The sequence below is a fragment of the Panthera tigris genome, chromosome B1 (assembly GCF_018350195.1).
Source record: "Panthera tigris isolate Pti1 chromosome B1, P.tigris_Pti1_mat1.1, whole genome shotgun sequence".
Lineage (NCBI taxonomy): Eukaryota > Metazoa > Chordata > Mammalia > Carnivora > Felidae > Panthera > Panthera tigris.
In genome coordinates this window covers 154433523-154451547 of record NC_056663.1, presented here as the reverse complement: position 1 = coordinate 154451547, position 18025 = coordinate 154433523, and the positions used below count along the sequence as shown (strand labels likewise).

Sequence of the window (18025 nt, the reverse complement as noted above, 5' to 3'; positions counted from 1 at the left end):
ATAGACACAGAACAAGTATTTGATAAAGTACTACCTCCATTCATGATAAAAACCCTCTGCAAATTATGTCTAGAGGGAACATATCTCAACATAATAAATTTAAGTCTCTTAAAGACTCTCCTGTGTGGGATGCCTGGGTGGCTTAGTCAGTTAAACTCGGTTTTGGCTCAGGTTATGATCTCATGGTTCGTGAGATTGAGCTCCACATCGGGCTCTGTGCTGACAGCATGGAGCTAGCTTGGAATTCATATTCTCTCTGTCTCTCTCTCTCTTTCTCTCTCAAAAAAAAATATGTAGGTATCACAATTTCAGATTTTAAGTTATATTACAAAGTAGAAGTAATTGAAACAGTTTGGTACTGTAATAAAAATACACATAGATTAATAGAATAGAACAGAAAACCCAGAAAGAAATCCACAATTATATGGTCAGTAACTCTTCAACAAAGGAGGACTGAATACACAATAAGAAAAAGACCGTCTCTTAAATAAATGGTATTGGGAAAACTGGACAGCCACATGCAGAAGAATGAAGCGAGACCATTTTCTTTCACCATACACAAAAATATACTAAAAATGGATTAAAGAGCTAAATGTGAGACATGAAACCATAAAAATCCTTGATGAGAACACAGGAAGTAATCTGTCTGACATTACCCATAGCAATGTTTTTCTAGAAATGTCTTCTGAGGCAAGGGGAATAAAAGGAAAAATACTACAGGGACACCTGGGTGGCTCAGTTGGTTAAGTGTTCGACTTTGGTTCAGGTCATGATCTCTCAGATAATGAGTTCAAGCCCCATGTTGGGCTCTGTGCTGACAGCTCAGAACCTGGAGCCTGCTTCAGATTCTATGTCTCCCTCTCTCTCTACCCCTTCCCTGCTAACACTGTCTCTCTTTCAAAAATAAACATTAAAAAAAAATTAAAGCAAAATACTTTTTCAAAATAATAAGTTTCTGCACAGCAGTGGAAACAATCAACAAAACTAAAAAGCAACCTACTGAATGGGAGAAGATATTTTCAAATGACATATCTGATAAAAGGTTAGTATCCAAAAACACGTAAAGAATGGCTACAACTCAATGCCCCCAAAACAAATAATCTAATTTAAAAAACTGGAAGAAGACGTGAATAGACATTTTTCCTAAGAGGACATTTAGATGGCCAACAGATGAAAAGTTGCTCAACATCACTCATCATCAGGAAAATGCAAATCAACACTACAGTGATATATTGCCTCATACCTATCAGAATGGCTAAGATAAAAAACACAGGAAGCAACAAGTAGTGTCAAGGATAGGGAGAAAAAGGAACTGTTGCACTCTTGATGGGAGTGCAAACTGGTACAGCTCTGTGGAAAACAGCATAGAGGTTCTTCAAAAAATTAAAAATAAAGTTCCCTTGATCCAGGAATCACACTACTGGGTATTTACCAAACAAACAAACAAACAAACAAACACCATAAAAAAACATGAATTCAAAGGGATACATGCATCCCTGTGTTTATTGTAACATTATATACAATAGCTAAACTATAGAAGCAGGCAAAGTGTCTATTGATAGAAGAATGGATAAAGAAGAAGTAATACACACACACACACACACACACACACACACACACACACACACACAAACAGAGTGGGATATTATTTAGCCATAAAAATGAATGACATCTTGTCATTTGCAGCAACATAGATGGAGGTGGAGAGTATACTGCTAAGCAAAATAAGTCAGTTAGATAAAGACAAATATCATATGACCTCATTCATATGTGAAATAAAAAAAAAAAACTAATGAGCAAATTAAAAAAAAAGAGGGAGACAAACCAAGAAACAGACTCTTAACTATAGAGAACAAAATGATGGTTACCAGAGGGAAAGTGGGTGAGGAGATAGGGGAAATAGGGGATGGGAGTTAAAGAGTACACTTATCGGGGCACCTGGGTGGCTCCATCGGTTAAACATCCAACTTCGGCTCAGGTCATGATATCATGGTTCGTGAGTTCAAGCACCGCATGGGGCTCTGTGCTGACAGCTTAGATCCTGGAGTCTGCTTAGAATTCTGTGTTTCCCGCTCTCTCTGCTCCTCTCCTACTCATGCTCTGTGTCTCGCTCTCTCTCCTTCAAAAATAAAAAAAAAAAGAAATAAAAATAAACATAAACCATTAAAGAGTACACTTAATGAATTAAAAAATTAAAGAAAAAAGAGTTTGAGCAAGACTTAATGATGTAATTCATTTTGAATAACAGCATTATGAGATTTTGAACTTGTGCTTTAGTAATTTTGAAAATTCTCTTGTTAAAATCATTTTGGACACTCTGAACTTTCTTAGGTACACCAGAGACAGACATATTGTTCAAGCTAGCATTTGGTGACACTGCTATTTTCTCTCAGAGTATCATATTTTGTTCTATTTCTCCATCATGGTTCGCATGGTTATTTGGGGACTTAATTATTTGTGTATTTATTTAATGTTTATCCCTTGCCCCCATCTATATTGCAAATTCCATGAGGTCATGAATCAATGTTTTATTGACCATTGAATACCCACAACCTGGAACAGTGTCTGACACTGCCCTAGTGCCCAATTTATGTCTGTTGAATGAGTAAATGAAGTTAATCATTGATGTGGAGAATTGATATTGATCATTGAGGCATAACAGAATGTGTTTCTCAACCATCACTTTGAAAATGCCTGTTTAGTTCACAATTTATTTGTCTAATGATTTGAGGAAACATTGGGGAGGATGTTTGTAACTTTGACTTTAACCTATTTCAAGAAACTTGCTTTTGTCCCTGAAAATGTATTCTATAAAGAATTTTAATTAATTTTTTTTTGTATGTGGGAAAATATGCTTTACAAACCTCAATGGTATATTTTGTGGTTGAGATGAACAAATATACAAGTGTGCTCTGTATGCCCTATGTCATTTCATGACAGTTTTCTTACGGATACAAATAATCCTTGGTCTAGCTTTTATCACGTATTTCCTGTGATTTTTTTTTTTTTTCAAATGTGGTTTGGAAGTCAGTTTATAAGGCTTTAGAATCTTAAGTGTGTGAGCTGCTTTTCTGCCTTTCAGGATATTTGTGTTGTTTTTATTGTTGTTAAAAAGAAGATAAAAATGTGTGTATCCAGAGTGTTTCTGGTGGCTTTGCCTCAAAATGGTGGCAGGTGAGAATTCATTTTTGAACTAGCCCAAAGAGATTTCACTTTCACTTAAAAGATCTTCACTTATTGTCCAGAATTATCCAGTTTGTGCTGTTTTTGTTTGTTTGTTGTTTTGTTTTGTTTGTTTTGCCTAGCATCTGTAGTTTCATTCTGGCTAGGCTTTTTCTCATTCTGTTTTCTTTCTGTTTTGGATAGAAAATTGTCATCGGTGTTTATGAAAAAAAAAATTAGCTGGCTACCCTTCCTATCCCACAGTTTGAGTATTTGGCAAGGAACTGGACGTTTTATAGGTTGAGAGATTAGGTTGGTTAATACATTTCCTCATTTACTGATGTTATTAAATATTTAGAGATTCCCAGTCTTTAAGACAGGATTTACTTTTACTATTCAGTGTGAGTCAACTTCTTAATGAAAATCTATTTGCTTGAAAACATTGCTAATAAATATTTTCACTGGGAATAAAATAAAGGATAAGCATTTCATTCTGTAAGCAGCACAGTTAATTTTCAAATACTTATTCCCAACAAATACATTCCAGTGGCATGAATGTTAACTTTTAGCTGCTCTAAACAGATGATCCAGAAGTTTGGTTAGAAAATGTAACAGTGTTGAGCTAACAGATTTGGTCAGGCTCTTTATGGCTAGGTATAATGTTCTACTTCCAGGTGGATTACATAGGTACTAACAGTTCAACACTGGGTGAGTGGATATATATATATATATATATATATATATATATATATATATATATATATATATATGCTGTTATAGAGCTGTGGGTGAATGATTTACATAAAAACTGTTGTATGTTTTTCAGTGTTGAAGATTACCCACCAAGAGGTTATTACCAGGGCTCTTCTGCAGAAGATTTATGCTGCTGTGTTAGAAAGAAATGCCTTAGTATTACTCCTCTTTAGGATAAAACAAAAAATTATAAGCTACTGAAATCTCTTTATCCTTTCGGGTGAATTGTGTGGGGTGGGATGGGGAGGAGGGAGCCAGTGGAAGTGCTGCCTATGTATTTCTGAATGGTGTGTGCTGTGACCTAGAGCATTTATTCACTGTTTAGGAATTCTTTCCTTCAGAACTAAATTTTGCTCCGTTTTAATCTGTGACATCACTGTTCATTCAAAATTTTATGTTTACCCTTCACTAAATTTCTTACGCATTTCTTCTGTCAGAATCTGTATTACTACAGATTTCCTTAGTTGTAATATAAGAATAACATGAACTTTGGGGCGCCTGACTGGCTCAGTCAGTTAAGTGTCCGACCTCAGCTCCTGTCATGATCTCACAGTTCGTGGGTTTGAGTCCCGTGTCAGGCTCTGTGCTAAGAGCTCAGAGCCTGGAGCCTGCTTCGGATTCTGTGTCTCCGTCTGTCTCTGCCTCACCCCGGCTCTCACTCTGTCTCTCAAAAATAAATAAACATAAAAAAATAAAAAATAATAAGATAAACTTTAGGTTTGTTGACTTGAAATAAAGAACATTACTTATTTATATGCTGCAGTGAAAGTAAAATACTACATTTGAAAATTAATGCCACATTTTAAAATTAAGTAATGATTTTCTATCTTACTGCGGTTTTTACACAAAGAAATTTTCATATTAATTTTTGTGATATAATATCAAAGTGTTAGGAAAGAATTTCTTAGAATTGTCAGAATAGTAATAGTAATAATATGCTATTATGTTTTATGCTATTTAAAATAAAACAAACAAAAAACCTTGCTAGGAACAATAAATAGAATATTTACTTTACATTTTATATTCAGGAATTAGACTTCGTGTCACTAAAACAGTGAGAATCTGTGAACTTTGTATTACTGATTATTAGGGTGATATTCTCATATTGCCTTATGTATTTCCTAGGAGAAGCCCACTTCCTTTGTTTTCTCTGTGTGGCACACAAGGAGAGTCATTGCATCTGTTACCTACATAAGTTTCTAGTCATCCCTCCCATCCTTACCATTTTTGGCTAAGCTGCAGTTTCCTCGTGTACTAAATAGGGATGATAATATTGCCAAGCCTTTATTGTTTGGTTTTGAAATGCAATACTTTTAAAGCACCAGCACATGGAAAGCACTCGATAAATGTCAGCAATTATCATCATCATCTCACCCTTATCACAACATCTTCCTCATTAATTGCACACTCTGTTATCTTTCTTTCTACTATCTGATATCTTTTACTGTTTGAATAATCTATTGGCTAATGCTTTTTAAGATTAATTATATTAATATAGTTATGATATCATATTACACTGTAATCTAACACTGCTGTATATAATTTGGACTGTATTCTGAATCTGATTTTAATGCTCTTTCTGATTTGACCACTGCTTAGTTCTGCCATCTGCTTCTGATTCCCTTGTGAATGTATCTTCTTTCTAACCCAGCTTTATTGATATATAATTGACATATAATATTGTGTAAGTTTAAAGTGTACAGTGCATTGATTGATGTACTTACGTGTGTAAAATGATTACCACAATAGGATTAGTTAATATCTTCATCTCCTCACATAATTGCCATTTATTTTTCTGGTAAGAACATTTAAAATCTACCCCAGCAACCTTTAAGTCATAATACGGAATTGTGAACTATAATCACTGTGTTATACACTAGATCCTAAGAAGTTACTCATCTTAAGATTGGACGCTTATGGATTTTGACCTCCGTCCTCGTATTTCCTTCATTCCCAGCCTCTGGCAACCACTGTTCACCTCCCTGTTTCTATGAGTTTGGCTTTTTTAGATTTCACATATAAGTGTGATCTTTGTCTTTTTTCTGTCTGACTTATTTCACTTAGCACAGTATACTCAAGATCTATCCATGTTATCACACATGGAAGGATTTCCTTCTTTTACATGACTGAATAATAATTCATTATGTATGTATATACGCCACACCTTCTTTATCCATCTGTCCATCAGTGGACACTTAGATTGTTTTCATGTATTGGCTATTGAGAATAATGCTGCAATGAACAAGGAGGTGCAGATCTTTCTTTGAAATCCTCTCAGAACTCTGAATACCTCTTTCTTTACTCAGAATTTTGATCTGGATGGAATATTTTGTTATTTCTCCTCCTGTATTCACATATTGTTTCATCTTTAATGTCCGACTCAAGTTTGCTGCCTTCAAGAAATCTTTTTTAAGCACCCAAGCACATATTTATCATTCTGTTATTTTTTAATGGGTTCTACACAATTCATTGTGCTTTATGATGTTTTAAGCCTTGCATAGGTGTGTGCATTCTCTAACTACAAGCTTCTGGAGTTCTCTGGAGACACTTAGGAAGATTCTCAGTACTTTTGCTCTAAATCCTCTGCCCCATCTGTCCTCCTTGCTCCAGACTTTTACTCTTCTGGTCTTGGTGTCATTATCCTGTAACCTTTTGTTTTTAGTAATCATGGATACCATCTCTTGGTTTTTGTGACTTGCCACACTCGTTAGTCTGTGTTTTCCAGATTGTTTTCCAACCATATTGATGAATAAAATTTCTGAAACTATAACATTTTATATATCACAATTATCCATATAAATGGATCCATATTTAGGGGTATTATATGTGTGTATATGTTATATATATGTGTATATATGTGTGTGTATAGACGTGTGTATAGACATATGTGTATAGATGTGTGTATACACATATGTATATAGACATATATAAAGATATATATACAAAGATATAGATGTATATAAAGATACAGATATATAAAGATACACATATACACACACATTTATATTATATTATATTATATTATATTATATTATATTATATTATATTCTAATATATAATATTAATATGAAGAGATTTATTGTGAGGGATTGGCTCATGTAATTATGGAGGCTGAGAAGCCCCGCATGATTTAGTGTTTGCAAGCTAGAGGCACAGAAAAGCCAGTGACATAATTCCAGTCCAACTTGTAGGCCTGAGAACCAGGGAAAGCAGTGGTGTAAGTCTCAGTCTGAGTTCAGACGCCTGAATCTGGAGAGCCACTAAGTGTGCATCCTGGTCTGTGTCTAAAGGCCTGAGAACCAGAAGCATTGATGTCAGAGGGTTGGAGAACATGGTTATACCAGTTCAAGCAGAGAACAAATTCATACTTCTTCTGCTTTTTTGTTCTGTTTGAGCCCTCAGAAGATTAGATGATAATCCACCTAAGTTGGTAAGGGTGATCTTCTTTATTAACATACTTTATCAAATGCTCTTTTCCAGAGACATACTCGCAGACACACCCAGAAATGATATTTTACCAATTACCTGGGCATCTTGTAGCCTAGTCAAGTTGACACATAAAATTAATCATCACACACGTGAATTTTCATCATTTTCTTGATTTTATGTGATAACTCTGAAGCTCCTTCTACCAGATTTTTGGAATCCCATTCTGTGCAGAACCACTCCTTGGTCTGAGATAATCCCCAGTGTGGAGGAAGAATTTAAACAACACCCATGCCTTATGGTTAATAACTCCTAGCGGCCACATTGTAGGTGATCAGTATGCATTGAGAATTACATTAGCATATCTTCTTTATTTTTTTTTAATTGTGTAATTCTTTTCACTGAGTTTTTATTTATCTTGAAATTATAAATTGTACTCTTAAGAACGTATTGAACAGCCAGTTTTGAGTTTTTGACATTTAGAAAAAGATTGGAATAATTGTTATAGGTGAAATTTGACACAGTTTTAGAAATTTTATCCCTCATGAATATAATTGGAAGATAGTGTGGAATATAATTTTATTGAATGTTGAAAAGTCATAACAAGTAGATATGAATTCATTTATTCAAACAGTTGCTAAATTTTTAGACATTCTCTGTGTGCACAATTTCACTTGAAGACCACCATTTTGTATATGTATCCTCAAAAAGCCCAATTAATGTTACCCTCATGCTAAAGCTCCTTAAGTCAAAAGAATAGCTTGACATTCATTAACTGTTTTATAATATTCCACTCAGTAGTACTTTTTTTTTCATGTAATTTCAGAAATTTTAAATTTCATGTTTTTTGGGGGGTTTGTTTATTTATTTTATTTATTTTGCTTTGTTTTGTATTTTCCATTCAGACCATAATTGTCTTTGGTTATTTCTTTAGTTTGTTTTTAATTAGTTTTGTTTGTTTATTTATTTATTTATTTATTTATTTATTTATTTATTTATTTTAAATTTTTTAACGTTTATTTATTATTGGGAGACAGAGAGACACAGAGAGTGAGCAGGGGAGGGGCAGAGAGAGGGGGAGACACAGAATCCAAAGCAGGCTCCAGACTCCGAGCTGTCAGCACAGAGCCCGACATGGAGCTCGATCTCACAAACTGTGAGATCGTGACCTGAGCTGAAGTTGGTCGTCCAACATATATATATATATATATATATATATACTATATATATATATATATATATATATATATATATATATAGTATCTTCTTTATCCATTGATCAGTCGATGGACATTTGGGCTCTTTCCATAATTTGGCTATTGTTAATTATGCTGCTATCAACATTCTGTCTACCCCCCCCCCCGCCCCCCGGCTGCAAATCAGTATTTTTGTATTCTTTGGGTAAATACCTAATACTACAATTGGGTCATAGGTCGTTCTATGTTTAACTTTTTGAGACACCTCTATACTGTTTTTCAGAGTGGCTGTACCAGTTTGCATTCCCACCAACAGTGTATGAGAGTTCCCCTTTCTCCACATCCTTGCCAACAGCAGATGTACTTTTAAAGAAAGTACATGATAGGTTGATATTTCATTGGGTTTCAAATGTTATTTTTTGCTGCCAAATATTTCAGACTTGACTTTCAGAGCACATTTTTTAAAACTTGCATAAGTGTGCTGGCATGTAAAATGGTACAGAGAAAATACACATACTTAAGAAAATTATGTCATAGGTTCTCTTGAAACTTAAAATTGGACGTATTTGCTTTGGGGCAGCATGTAAGTAATGACTTTTTTTTTTTTTTAAGTCATTGGTGATAAGTAGAAACTAACCCACTTTCAGATAGTTGTGTCCCTCTCCATAATTAAGAAACACCTTTAAAATCATTAACCGTGATTTACAAATAGTTTTACTTTTTTTCTTATAAGAAACCGATCTCTTTCCTTTTTAAAGTTTTCAAAAGAGCTCCCCCCACCCCATGATTATTGACATACGGGGGAAAAATATTCTTAGCACCTAGTAATCATCATTTTTAAGTGCTGAAAACCGTATGTGTGTGTATACACATTTATTTGTATATTTTTTTCATATAAATTAAATTATAAATAAAATTATATATGTATATATATTTAATCTGGTGGTCTAAGTGATCATTTGAGCAAAAGGATGGTAATATTAGACTGTGTGGGTCATTCATCATATTTTTCTTTTATTGATTTGATAATTCTTCAATATCTATCTACTGGTTTCAGGGTCCACCTTTTAAACATTTCTTCAGTGGCTTGAAACAATAAGCATTTAGCATCTGCTCTGGTTTTTTAGGTTAGGAATATGGGAGTAGTTTACTTAGTTGATTCTGGCTCAGTGTCTCTCATAGAGTTGTATTTCCTCAAAAACAGGATTTCTGGTATTTGGAGGACCAACCTGCCTTGCTTGGCTGTCCTCTCCATTGACCTCTCCATTGGGCTGGTCCAGTGTTCTCAAGATGTGGTGACTGGCTTTGCACAAAATGAGTGATCAAGAGAGAGCCTCAGGCTGCAGTATCTTGTTAATGAACTACTTTTGGAAATCACACACTCATTTCTACCACATTATGTCCATTAGAAGTGAGTGCCTAAGTAGTGTCCTTTCAAATGAAAAGGGAATAAAAATGGAGAACTGTCAAAGAATTGTAAACATATTTGAAAACTGCCATGTGGACCTCTTTAAGAAAATCTGTATTTCCCTCCCTAGGTTATTTTATCTACTGCTCTGATTTCAGATACCACCTTACAATTTTCAAATTTATAAAGATCTCCTTTCTGAGTCATTAACCTGTATTCAACTTCCTACCAGATTCTGTTCATGACACGATAATCTAGCCATTTGCTTATGCCAGAAGCATGGTAGTTATTTTTGTTACCCTCCCTTTTATTCTTCTTGTTCAGCCAATCACCAAATCATGCAGTTTTCTTTTTGTTCCTAAATATAGATCAAATATGTTCCCTGTCATTATTCATTGAAAGCAATCATCTTGTCCTTACTGCCACAAAATAGCCTTCTATTTTGCATTCTCTTATCCATTCTTAAAAAAAATTATTTGGTAGATTTAATTCTATTTCAATACACAGGATTTGGGTTAAACAAAGCACAAAGGTAAAGGAATGGAAGATAAACACAAACATAAGCTGTTTTGCTAATATTTTTATATTCATAACAAACATATAGAGCAGGCTGAAGATTTCAGTCTCTGCTAAATGCAGATTAGTCTACAGGCTTTATTTTTTTGAATGGGTTCTTAAGTATGTGGAATAATTCATGGAAAATCCAACCAGCTTTAAATAGGGCATTGAAGACTTGACCTGGGGAAATGCACACGTGCTTGTGCATGCATGTGCATGCAAACACACACACACACACACACACACACACACACACACACACACACACAGATTCATCTGTCCTATAAGTAAGTTTCCTTATCCTCAAAGCAGTGGTAAGTGGTAGGCAGCTTAGTCTGTTTAATCAGATTCTTCCTTGAATAGATCCACAGAGCCTCTCTCTGTGGGACTCTTCTCCTCCTTAGTGGCTATGGATATTCCAACTTCTGCAGCCATTCCCTTCTTCTCTATAGCTACCCAGTACACCACTTCATGTCCTTACCATGGTTTTAGCCTGTATTCTTCTTCTGAACCCAATTAATAGTTGAAAAATTTTTAATGTTATTCTGACTTCTTAAATTCACCACGTTTAAAATATAATTAATTACACCGGGTTATGCTCTCACTCACCTAACTGGCTGCTTGCCTCTGTGTCTGTGTTTAGCCTTATTCTTATTGACAGATATCCTGTGCCCTAAAATCCTATGTCTCAAGTAACATCCCCTTCTTCGAAAGCTCCCCTCTAAAACCCTAAGGTTCTCCTAGCAGGACTCTGAGCCCCGTACTTGGTTGGGATCCATAAAGAATCATTTGACTAGTATTTGGCCACCAGCTTTTACTCTCTGCCTTCACCTCCACCTCCCGTCCCTAGACCGGTGTCTTTGTTATTACCATCCACAGTTCACCAAGGACTTAGGGCATTTTGAGTCAAACGTCACCAAGAGGGCTTAACAGTAGAAGAGAGAGGCCAAAGAGAGAAAGAAGAGGTTTCAACAACAGAGTGGTTGAGGCCTCAGAAAAGCAAAACATGAAAGTAGTTTGTGCTGCAAACAAGTGAGCAAGAAGAGGGGGTTTCTTCTCTTGTTATTTAATCCCTGGTCAGGAGCACTTTTCATTAGGTGTGTGTTTGCCATGGAACGCGGGCAGTTGCTGAGTTTCTGGCCATCTTAGAGGAGATTAATTTCATCCATGACTCCTTAGTTCCATGGTCAGTGGGTAGTTCCATAGTATATACTACATAGTACCCGGTTATCAGATTTTACATCTGAAATTTTTCCAGTTTATTCAGCTAATACCTATTACACATCAAATTATAATACTCTATTTTTTGTTATAACAGATTAACAAATGGAATAAAAGTGAGAAGGAGTTCTAGAATATGCCTTCTTTGCCTCACATTATTTTTCCACAGCCACTTCACAATGCCCAATGTAACATTACTCTGATACGGTATGTAATAGATGATTTCACGGACTCTCCTGCATTTGAATTGTTGATATTTTCCATGTCTTAATCTTTAGGGAAAATCTGTCTCTTGTTAGCACAGTAACTGAATGGTTAAAAAACAAGAAACAACACAACTTTTAACTTAAAGCATATTTTCCCCCATTGGACTTTCGTTGCTGATTAAAGCATTTAGCAACATAATTAAAAGTAATTTAAATAGCTAATTAGATAATGTTATAGTTTCCAGTAATACATTCCTTTAAACAAAGCATCCATCATTTAGGAGTGCAATTTATCACTAGGTTACTGATACAAATGCAATTATATGTTAAATGGAAGAAAGCATCCACAAATCAACTCTGGCTCTCTGTAAAAATTGCCATATATATATATATATAACTTTTGCATAATTCTTACAGGGTCAGAAGAGATACATGGAAAATCTTGGCCTCCACATTTTAGTTGACTTTGCAACTGTCTAGTGTCTGGTTCTAAATCATATTTTTGACAGTTGAGAACCAGAATAAAGCTATGTCTACATACACATGTTTTGACAAAAATTGATGAATTTAATTAACCAAATTGTCCACTTAGTCAAACAGATGCTTTGACTGTATGATTTGCTTATTTGTTTTGTTTCCTTGTTAAATTAGCTTGTTTTTTTTTAAACTTAATTTAACTTAATTGTTTAAGTTAAAATATAGCCAGATCAATTCAATGTTTGGAAGCAGTTTCAATGGTATTTTTTAAATAGTTATACTGAAGTTAAGAAACAAATTGCCTTTTAGCAAATGCTAAAAAATTTACTGGAAATTCTGATTTCAAAACATTTTATTAAAAACAAAAAATAAAAACACCAAAGAAACAAAAACAACCTCTATGATCCCATTTAAATTGACCAAATCAGGAAACTGGATTGCCAAATTGGAATATTTTTATCATTCAATGATTCCATTACTTAAAATACTAAGTACAGTAATGAAAATATCTTTATCCTTAAAAATAGAATCTCACTATTAAAAAGGACTTCATGTTTTAACAGCCATCTAATTTCAGAGTGATAGATAAACAAGGATATTTTATTTTAGAAACAATAGAAATGCATTGTCTCTCTATTGTGGGAATACCCTGTCAAAATTTTGGCTCAAGACCAAATGTTAAAAATAATGTTACAACCAACCTCTAATTATGTTAACTCTCCCATGAATGCTGTGGATGTGCTAGATTCTTGTGTGTGTGTGTGTGTGTGTGTGTGTGTGTGTGTGCGCGTGTGTGTGTGTGTGTGTGTGTGTGTGTGTGTGAGAGAGAGAGAGAGAGAGAGAGAGAGAGAGAGAGAGAGGACACAAAGGAGATGTTGAATGACAACCAGAATGGAATTACCTGTGTGTGCTTCTTGAGAACTTTAAGTGACCTGCTCACAAGTTATGCATGGGGTGTATGGTACAGTTATAGCTTTTCCAAAACATTATAGAAATGAGGTAAAAACTAATGTCATTCTCAATTTTGAAATAATAGTTATGGTTTCACAAACCAAATATTTCCTCTAAGTTTCAAGTGAAAATATTTATAGAATAAAATTTCTCTCTTACCCACCTCTACTCTATTTTCACTTCCTTGTTCCTCTCCTCCCTTCCTTTCCTTTCACATTTCGTGCTTAGTAAGAGAGCCACAGGAAAAGTTGCATATATTTATTTAAATACATATTTTTATATATGTACACATTAGTGAATTAATAAAATATTAATGCATATTTATACTTCCCATTTATCTCCATAATTAATTCTTTTATGTAGAAATCAACTTATTAGTTGGTAAACAATTGAGAATTTCAATTCTATGCTTTTAAAAGAAAACCTGAGTTATTACAATTAAACATTTGACTTTCTTCCAATAATATACTAATTATGTTCACAATCTGGGAGTGGGAAACTTAAACTTGACATGAAAAGATGGGAAACTCCCTGTATAAAGATGAAATATATATGTTCAGCAAACATCTAAAATCAAACAACAAACTAAAAGAACATATTTGCCACCAATATGAAGGATATTTTTAAAATTTTCTTGCTATAAAAAGAACTTTTACAATAGCAAACCATGTATAAATATAAGCAAACAATTCATAAATAAAAGGAATATGAAGGGTATGATATGATTTGATTTTATGATATGATATGATTTATGATATGATATGATATGATTTTATGATAAACATGAAAATATGTTTCATTGTACAAATAGAATACTGAAAAAATTTAAAAAGGACACTGTATCATTCTTCGTCTACCGCATTGGCAAAATTTAAGGGAATTGGTAATATGTAATTTTGAAATGAAAAGTGATCCTGGTAGAGCTGTACATATTTATTAAGTTTTTTGGATATCTAGTTGTTGACATTTGCCAAACTTGAAATGTATTTCCCTCTTGATCCACCAATTTCATTTATGGTATAAAAATATACCATAAAATATATTGGGATAACTATATTTTTTTCTAAAATACTATAGCTAAGGTATACAGATATGTTTATGCTTTTTTGCAGTATTATGACTAAAACACTCGGACATTCCCAAATGCCCATCAATATAAGATCAATTGTATAATGTTTATAGATATATATAATGCAGCCATTAAAACTGAGGGCTACAATACACAGATGAAAAGAGATATCCATTAAATTAATAAATAGATAAAGGTATCAGACAACATGTGTAGTGTGCTATACCTGAATAAAATGTAAAAAGGAGTAGGAGGAACCATACAATGTCTATTTGTTTTTTCTGTAGAAAATTCAGTAAGAGAGTCATCACAGTTCTAACTGGTTATCTCTTGACAGTGGTGGTGGGGGCTGGGGAAAGTGTGTGGAGGGAGCTGAAGGAAAATTTATTTTTTCTCCATACAAATCTCTATTTTCTTGTAGAACACTTATTATCCCTACAATTAAATCATAAAGTGCACTGATTATGTTAATTATTACTGAAAAATGAAAACTGTTTTAAAGTTGAAATAGAATACTTAAGACGATATGACTCAACAAAAATGCAATTTTGGGGTAATACTTTCTATAAGATAAAACAAAACACATGCATGATACCCCTGAGATTTACCTGAGAATCTTTCTCTACAAACTGGATAATATTTTTGAGTGGGGGAGAGGGGGGTAATATTTCTTTATAGTCTTTATTTCATATAACAGCCAAAATTTTAGAAAATCCAGAGGGTTTTTTTCCCCATGTATACGAAAACTGTATTAGATAGTATTTTTAAGAAATATCTGTTATTCTTAGATTTTTAAAAATCCTGTAAAGTTATTGAAGTGAGAAATACTCTATTTTAGTTAAAATTGTTAATTGCGCCCGGTTTGTGTTTTTTGATGTTAGTTTATCTCAAACACTGGATAGGCAAACACGTGTACTTCTCCTTTGTGCATAATAAAGACGACTTACACTTCCTCTTCCTCCTTCCTGTAGCTTTCAGCCGTGCCCCAATTCCGATGGCTGTGGTCCGCAGAGAGCTCTCCTGTGAGAGCTACCCCATTGAGCTCCGCTGTCCAGGAACAGATGTCATCATGATAGAAAGTGCCAACTATGGGAGGACTGATGACAAAATTTGTGACTCTGACCCTGCTCAGATGGAGAATATACGATGCTATCTGCCAGATGCCTATAAGATTATGTCCCAAAGGTATGATACTTCTAATAATCTTTTTCTTGGACGCATTTAATGTAAGCTCTCAGCCTGCATCTGTGTGACCTATTGACCTTAAGTAAGAACACAAATAGTATGTGTGTTTTAGAATCATTTGAACTACTTTTTCCATATCAAATTAGTTCCCCATATTACTGAAATGCTAGTATTAGAAATTGCAAATGGCATTTGGACGTTATTAAAATTTATTAGATTAGTTATTACGTTGCCTGGTCTACTCTGAGTGCTTTGGAACTGGGCTGATTAGATGAGAAACTAAATTTATTTTTCACAGTTTTCAAAAACAGACTTTTATGTAATTTTCTTTAGAAGCTACAGAAAAATTATTTTAATGCTAATAAATATTTCCTTTCAGTGTAGGAAAAAGAATAAAAATTAATAAGCAATTTTTATAGCCATTAATCAAAATGTAGCAAAAGACTATTGATTCATGATTTTTTTGGCCTTGAAAACAATGAAAAATTATTTCTTTATTATTTAGTTTACGTAATTCATTTAAACTAATCAAAATATTACCATATTCAAATAAGGTAAGTTAAGGTATCATACGATATCACTGGAAAAGGAAAAGAAGGTCTTCAATTCTGCAGAGACTGGTCAATAGGAATCCATACTGTAAAAGGTTTAAATTATACTAAAATTTCTTGATAAATTGGCTAAATATTACATATCTTACAAATAGTTGTTCACTATTACTATGATTTCTCAGAAATTAGTGAAGTCATTAATTTACTATAAGCATTCATACTTTCTGACTATATGCTCACAAAGTAATTTTTAAATAATTAATCAAATGACCTATCTAGTGAATTTTTTTCATAATTTTTCTATTTAGACACTTCTATTATTTCAAGTGTTCTTAAAATATAGGGGAAATCATAACATACGTAAAAATAAACAAATTTAAGTACATAAAAACAAAATCAATAACTTTAACCTTTTGTCTTCTCGATGCTTAAAATTCTGATATCTATGTGTGTGATTAATAAATTGGTAGAATCACTATCTTATTTTCTATAAATTACTGTTATATAGGCTATTAATTGAAATTACAACATGCCAGGTTTTTGAACAAAGCATCTGTATTACACTTGAAGGATAATGGTCTCTCTGAGCAAATCTGAGGGCTTTTGTTTGTTTCTAAAACCTAAGTCATGATAAGGTGAGTATTAATGAGAAATAAAATTTTTAAATTAGGGATTCCTCTTGATATAAGTTCATTTGGTTTCATTTGGTTCTTCATGTGTTTCTCTCTCATTGTGGATCTCTTCTTGTTATACATTTGACATGCCTCCAACTATAATTAAATTTTCTGATGATCTGCTTAAAAAAGTTGAATTATCATCGTGTGCAAGGTGGTAACAGGTCTGTCCTGCCTGGTTTTCCATGAGTAGAATGAATGGGCACTGTGACTAAATTGTTATTTTATTTGTTTGTGTCAGAACAACATACAAAAATGGATTCTTTGAATCCATTTGAAGTGTGGGTTGAGGAGGAAATTCTGCTTTTCAGTGGTTATTAGCTTTTGATTTCAATGTAGCAGAAGCATTAACTTCACTAGCTCTTTGATCTCTTTATGATTTTCATTGAAAATGTTTTAATCCTTTTATTGATATTATTAATGGCTCCCAAAATAAGCCCTTAATCTTATAATTATTGCAAAAAAATAGTTACAATGGATCCTCTCAAGCGGTTGAATTAGATGGGATGTGTCTGGAAAGTGACAAATCTGCAGAGTGAAATGGCTTTAAGCACCCTGAGTGAGTCATTTGTGGAAGCCCCCCTGGTGGTTTCTCAAAGTGAGAATTGTCAGCTGAAATAACTGTGGTTAATTTTGTGTGGAGGCAAGTTCCTTGGTTGTATCTTGACTATTAAATGTACTACATTTACACTTGGCCAAAATAAATGCTTTTGACTCTTGGATAGATGAAATTAGGTTCCATCTTGCAAGTTCCCAAGAGATAAGATGGCCATGTCTGTTTAAGCTGCTTTATAATTAATGAGCTTTCACTGTCATGCCAGTGACAGCATGTTAAATAATGCTAATAATTTCTAATTACGATATGGATGTATCATATTCATAATGATATGTACAGTTTAAATAATGCATTTGAAACTAAAATTATGAGGAAACTTTTTCTAAAAAATATCTTAGATAATTATTGTTTTCTCTCATTTAAATTTCTAGAAAGGCATTATATTGGTGTCTAAACTTTTTTAAGCATGTCTCTAGATTGGAGGATTATTATTACAAAATGTGAAAGGTTTTTGTGTATCCTTGCATAACCTTGTTAAAAAGGTTTTGTAACTTACTTCAGCCTCATGAATTAGCTGGATGTCACAGGCAAGGACAGGCATGAAATATTATTCATGTAGATGTTTGAATACA

At 33.6% G+C, this 18025-nt stretch overlaps 1 protein-coding gene across 3 annotated transcripts in view; it reads left to right on the top strand.

Annotated features, from left to right (window-relative positions):
* The window catches only part of ADGRL3 (adhesion G protein-coupled receptor L3), a 687513-nt gene that overhangs the window by 257493 nt on the left and 411995 nt on the right, over nucleotides 1–18025 (top strand). For all 3 annotated transcript variants that reach the window (XM_042984449.1, XM_042984448.1, XM_042984447.1), the window contains exon 6: nucleotides 15399–15612. In XM_042984449.1, the coding sequence (XP_042840383.1) occupies nucleotides 15399–15612 (214 nt within the window). The remainder of the gene's footprint in view (nucleotides 1–15398; nucleotides 15613–18025) is intronic.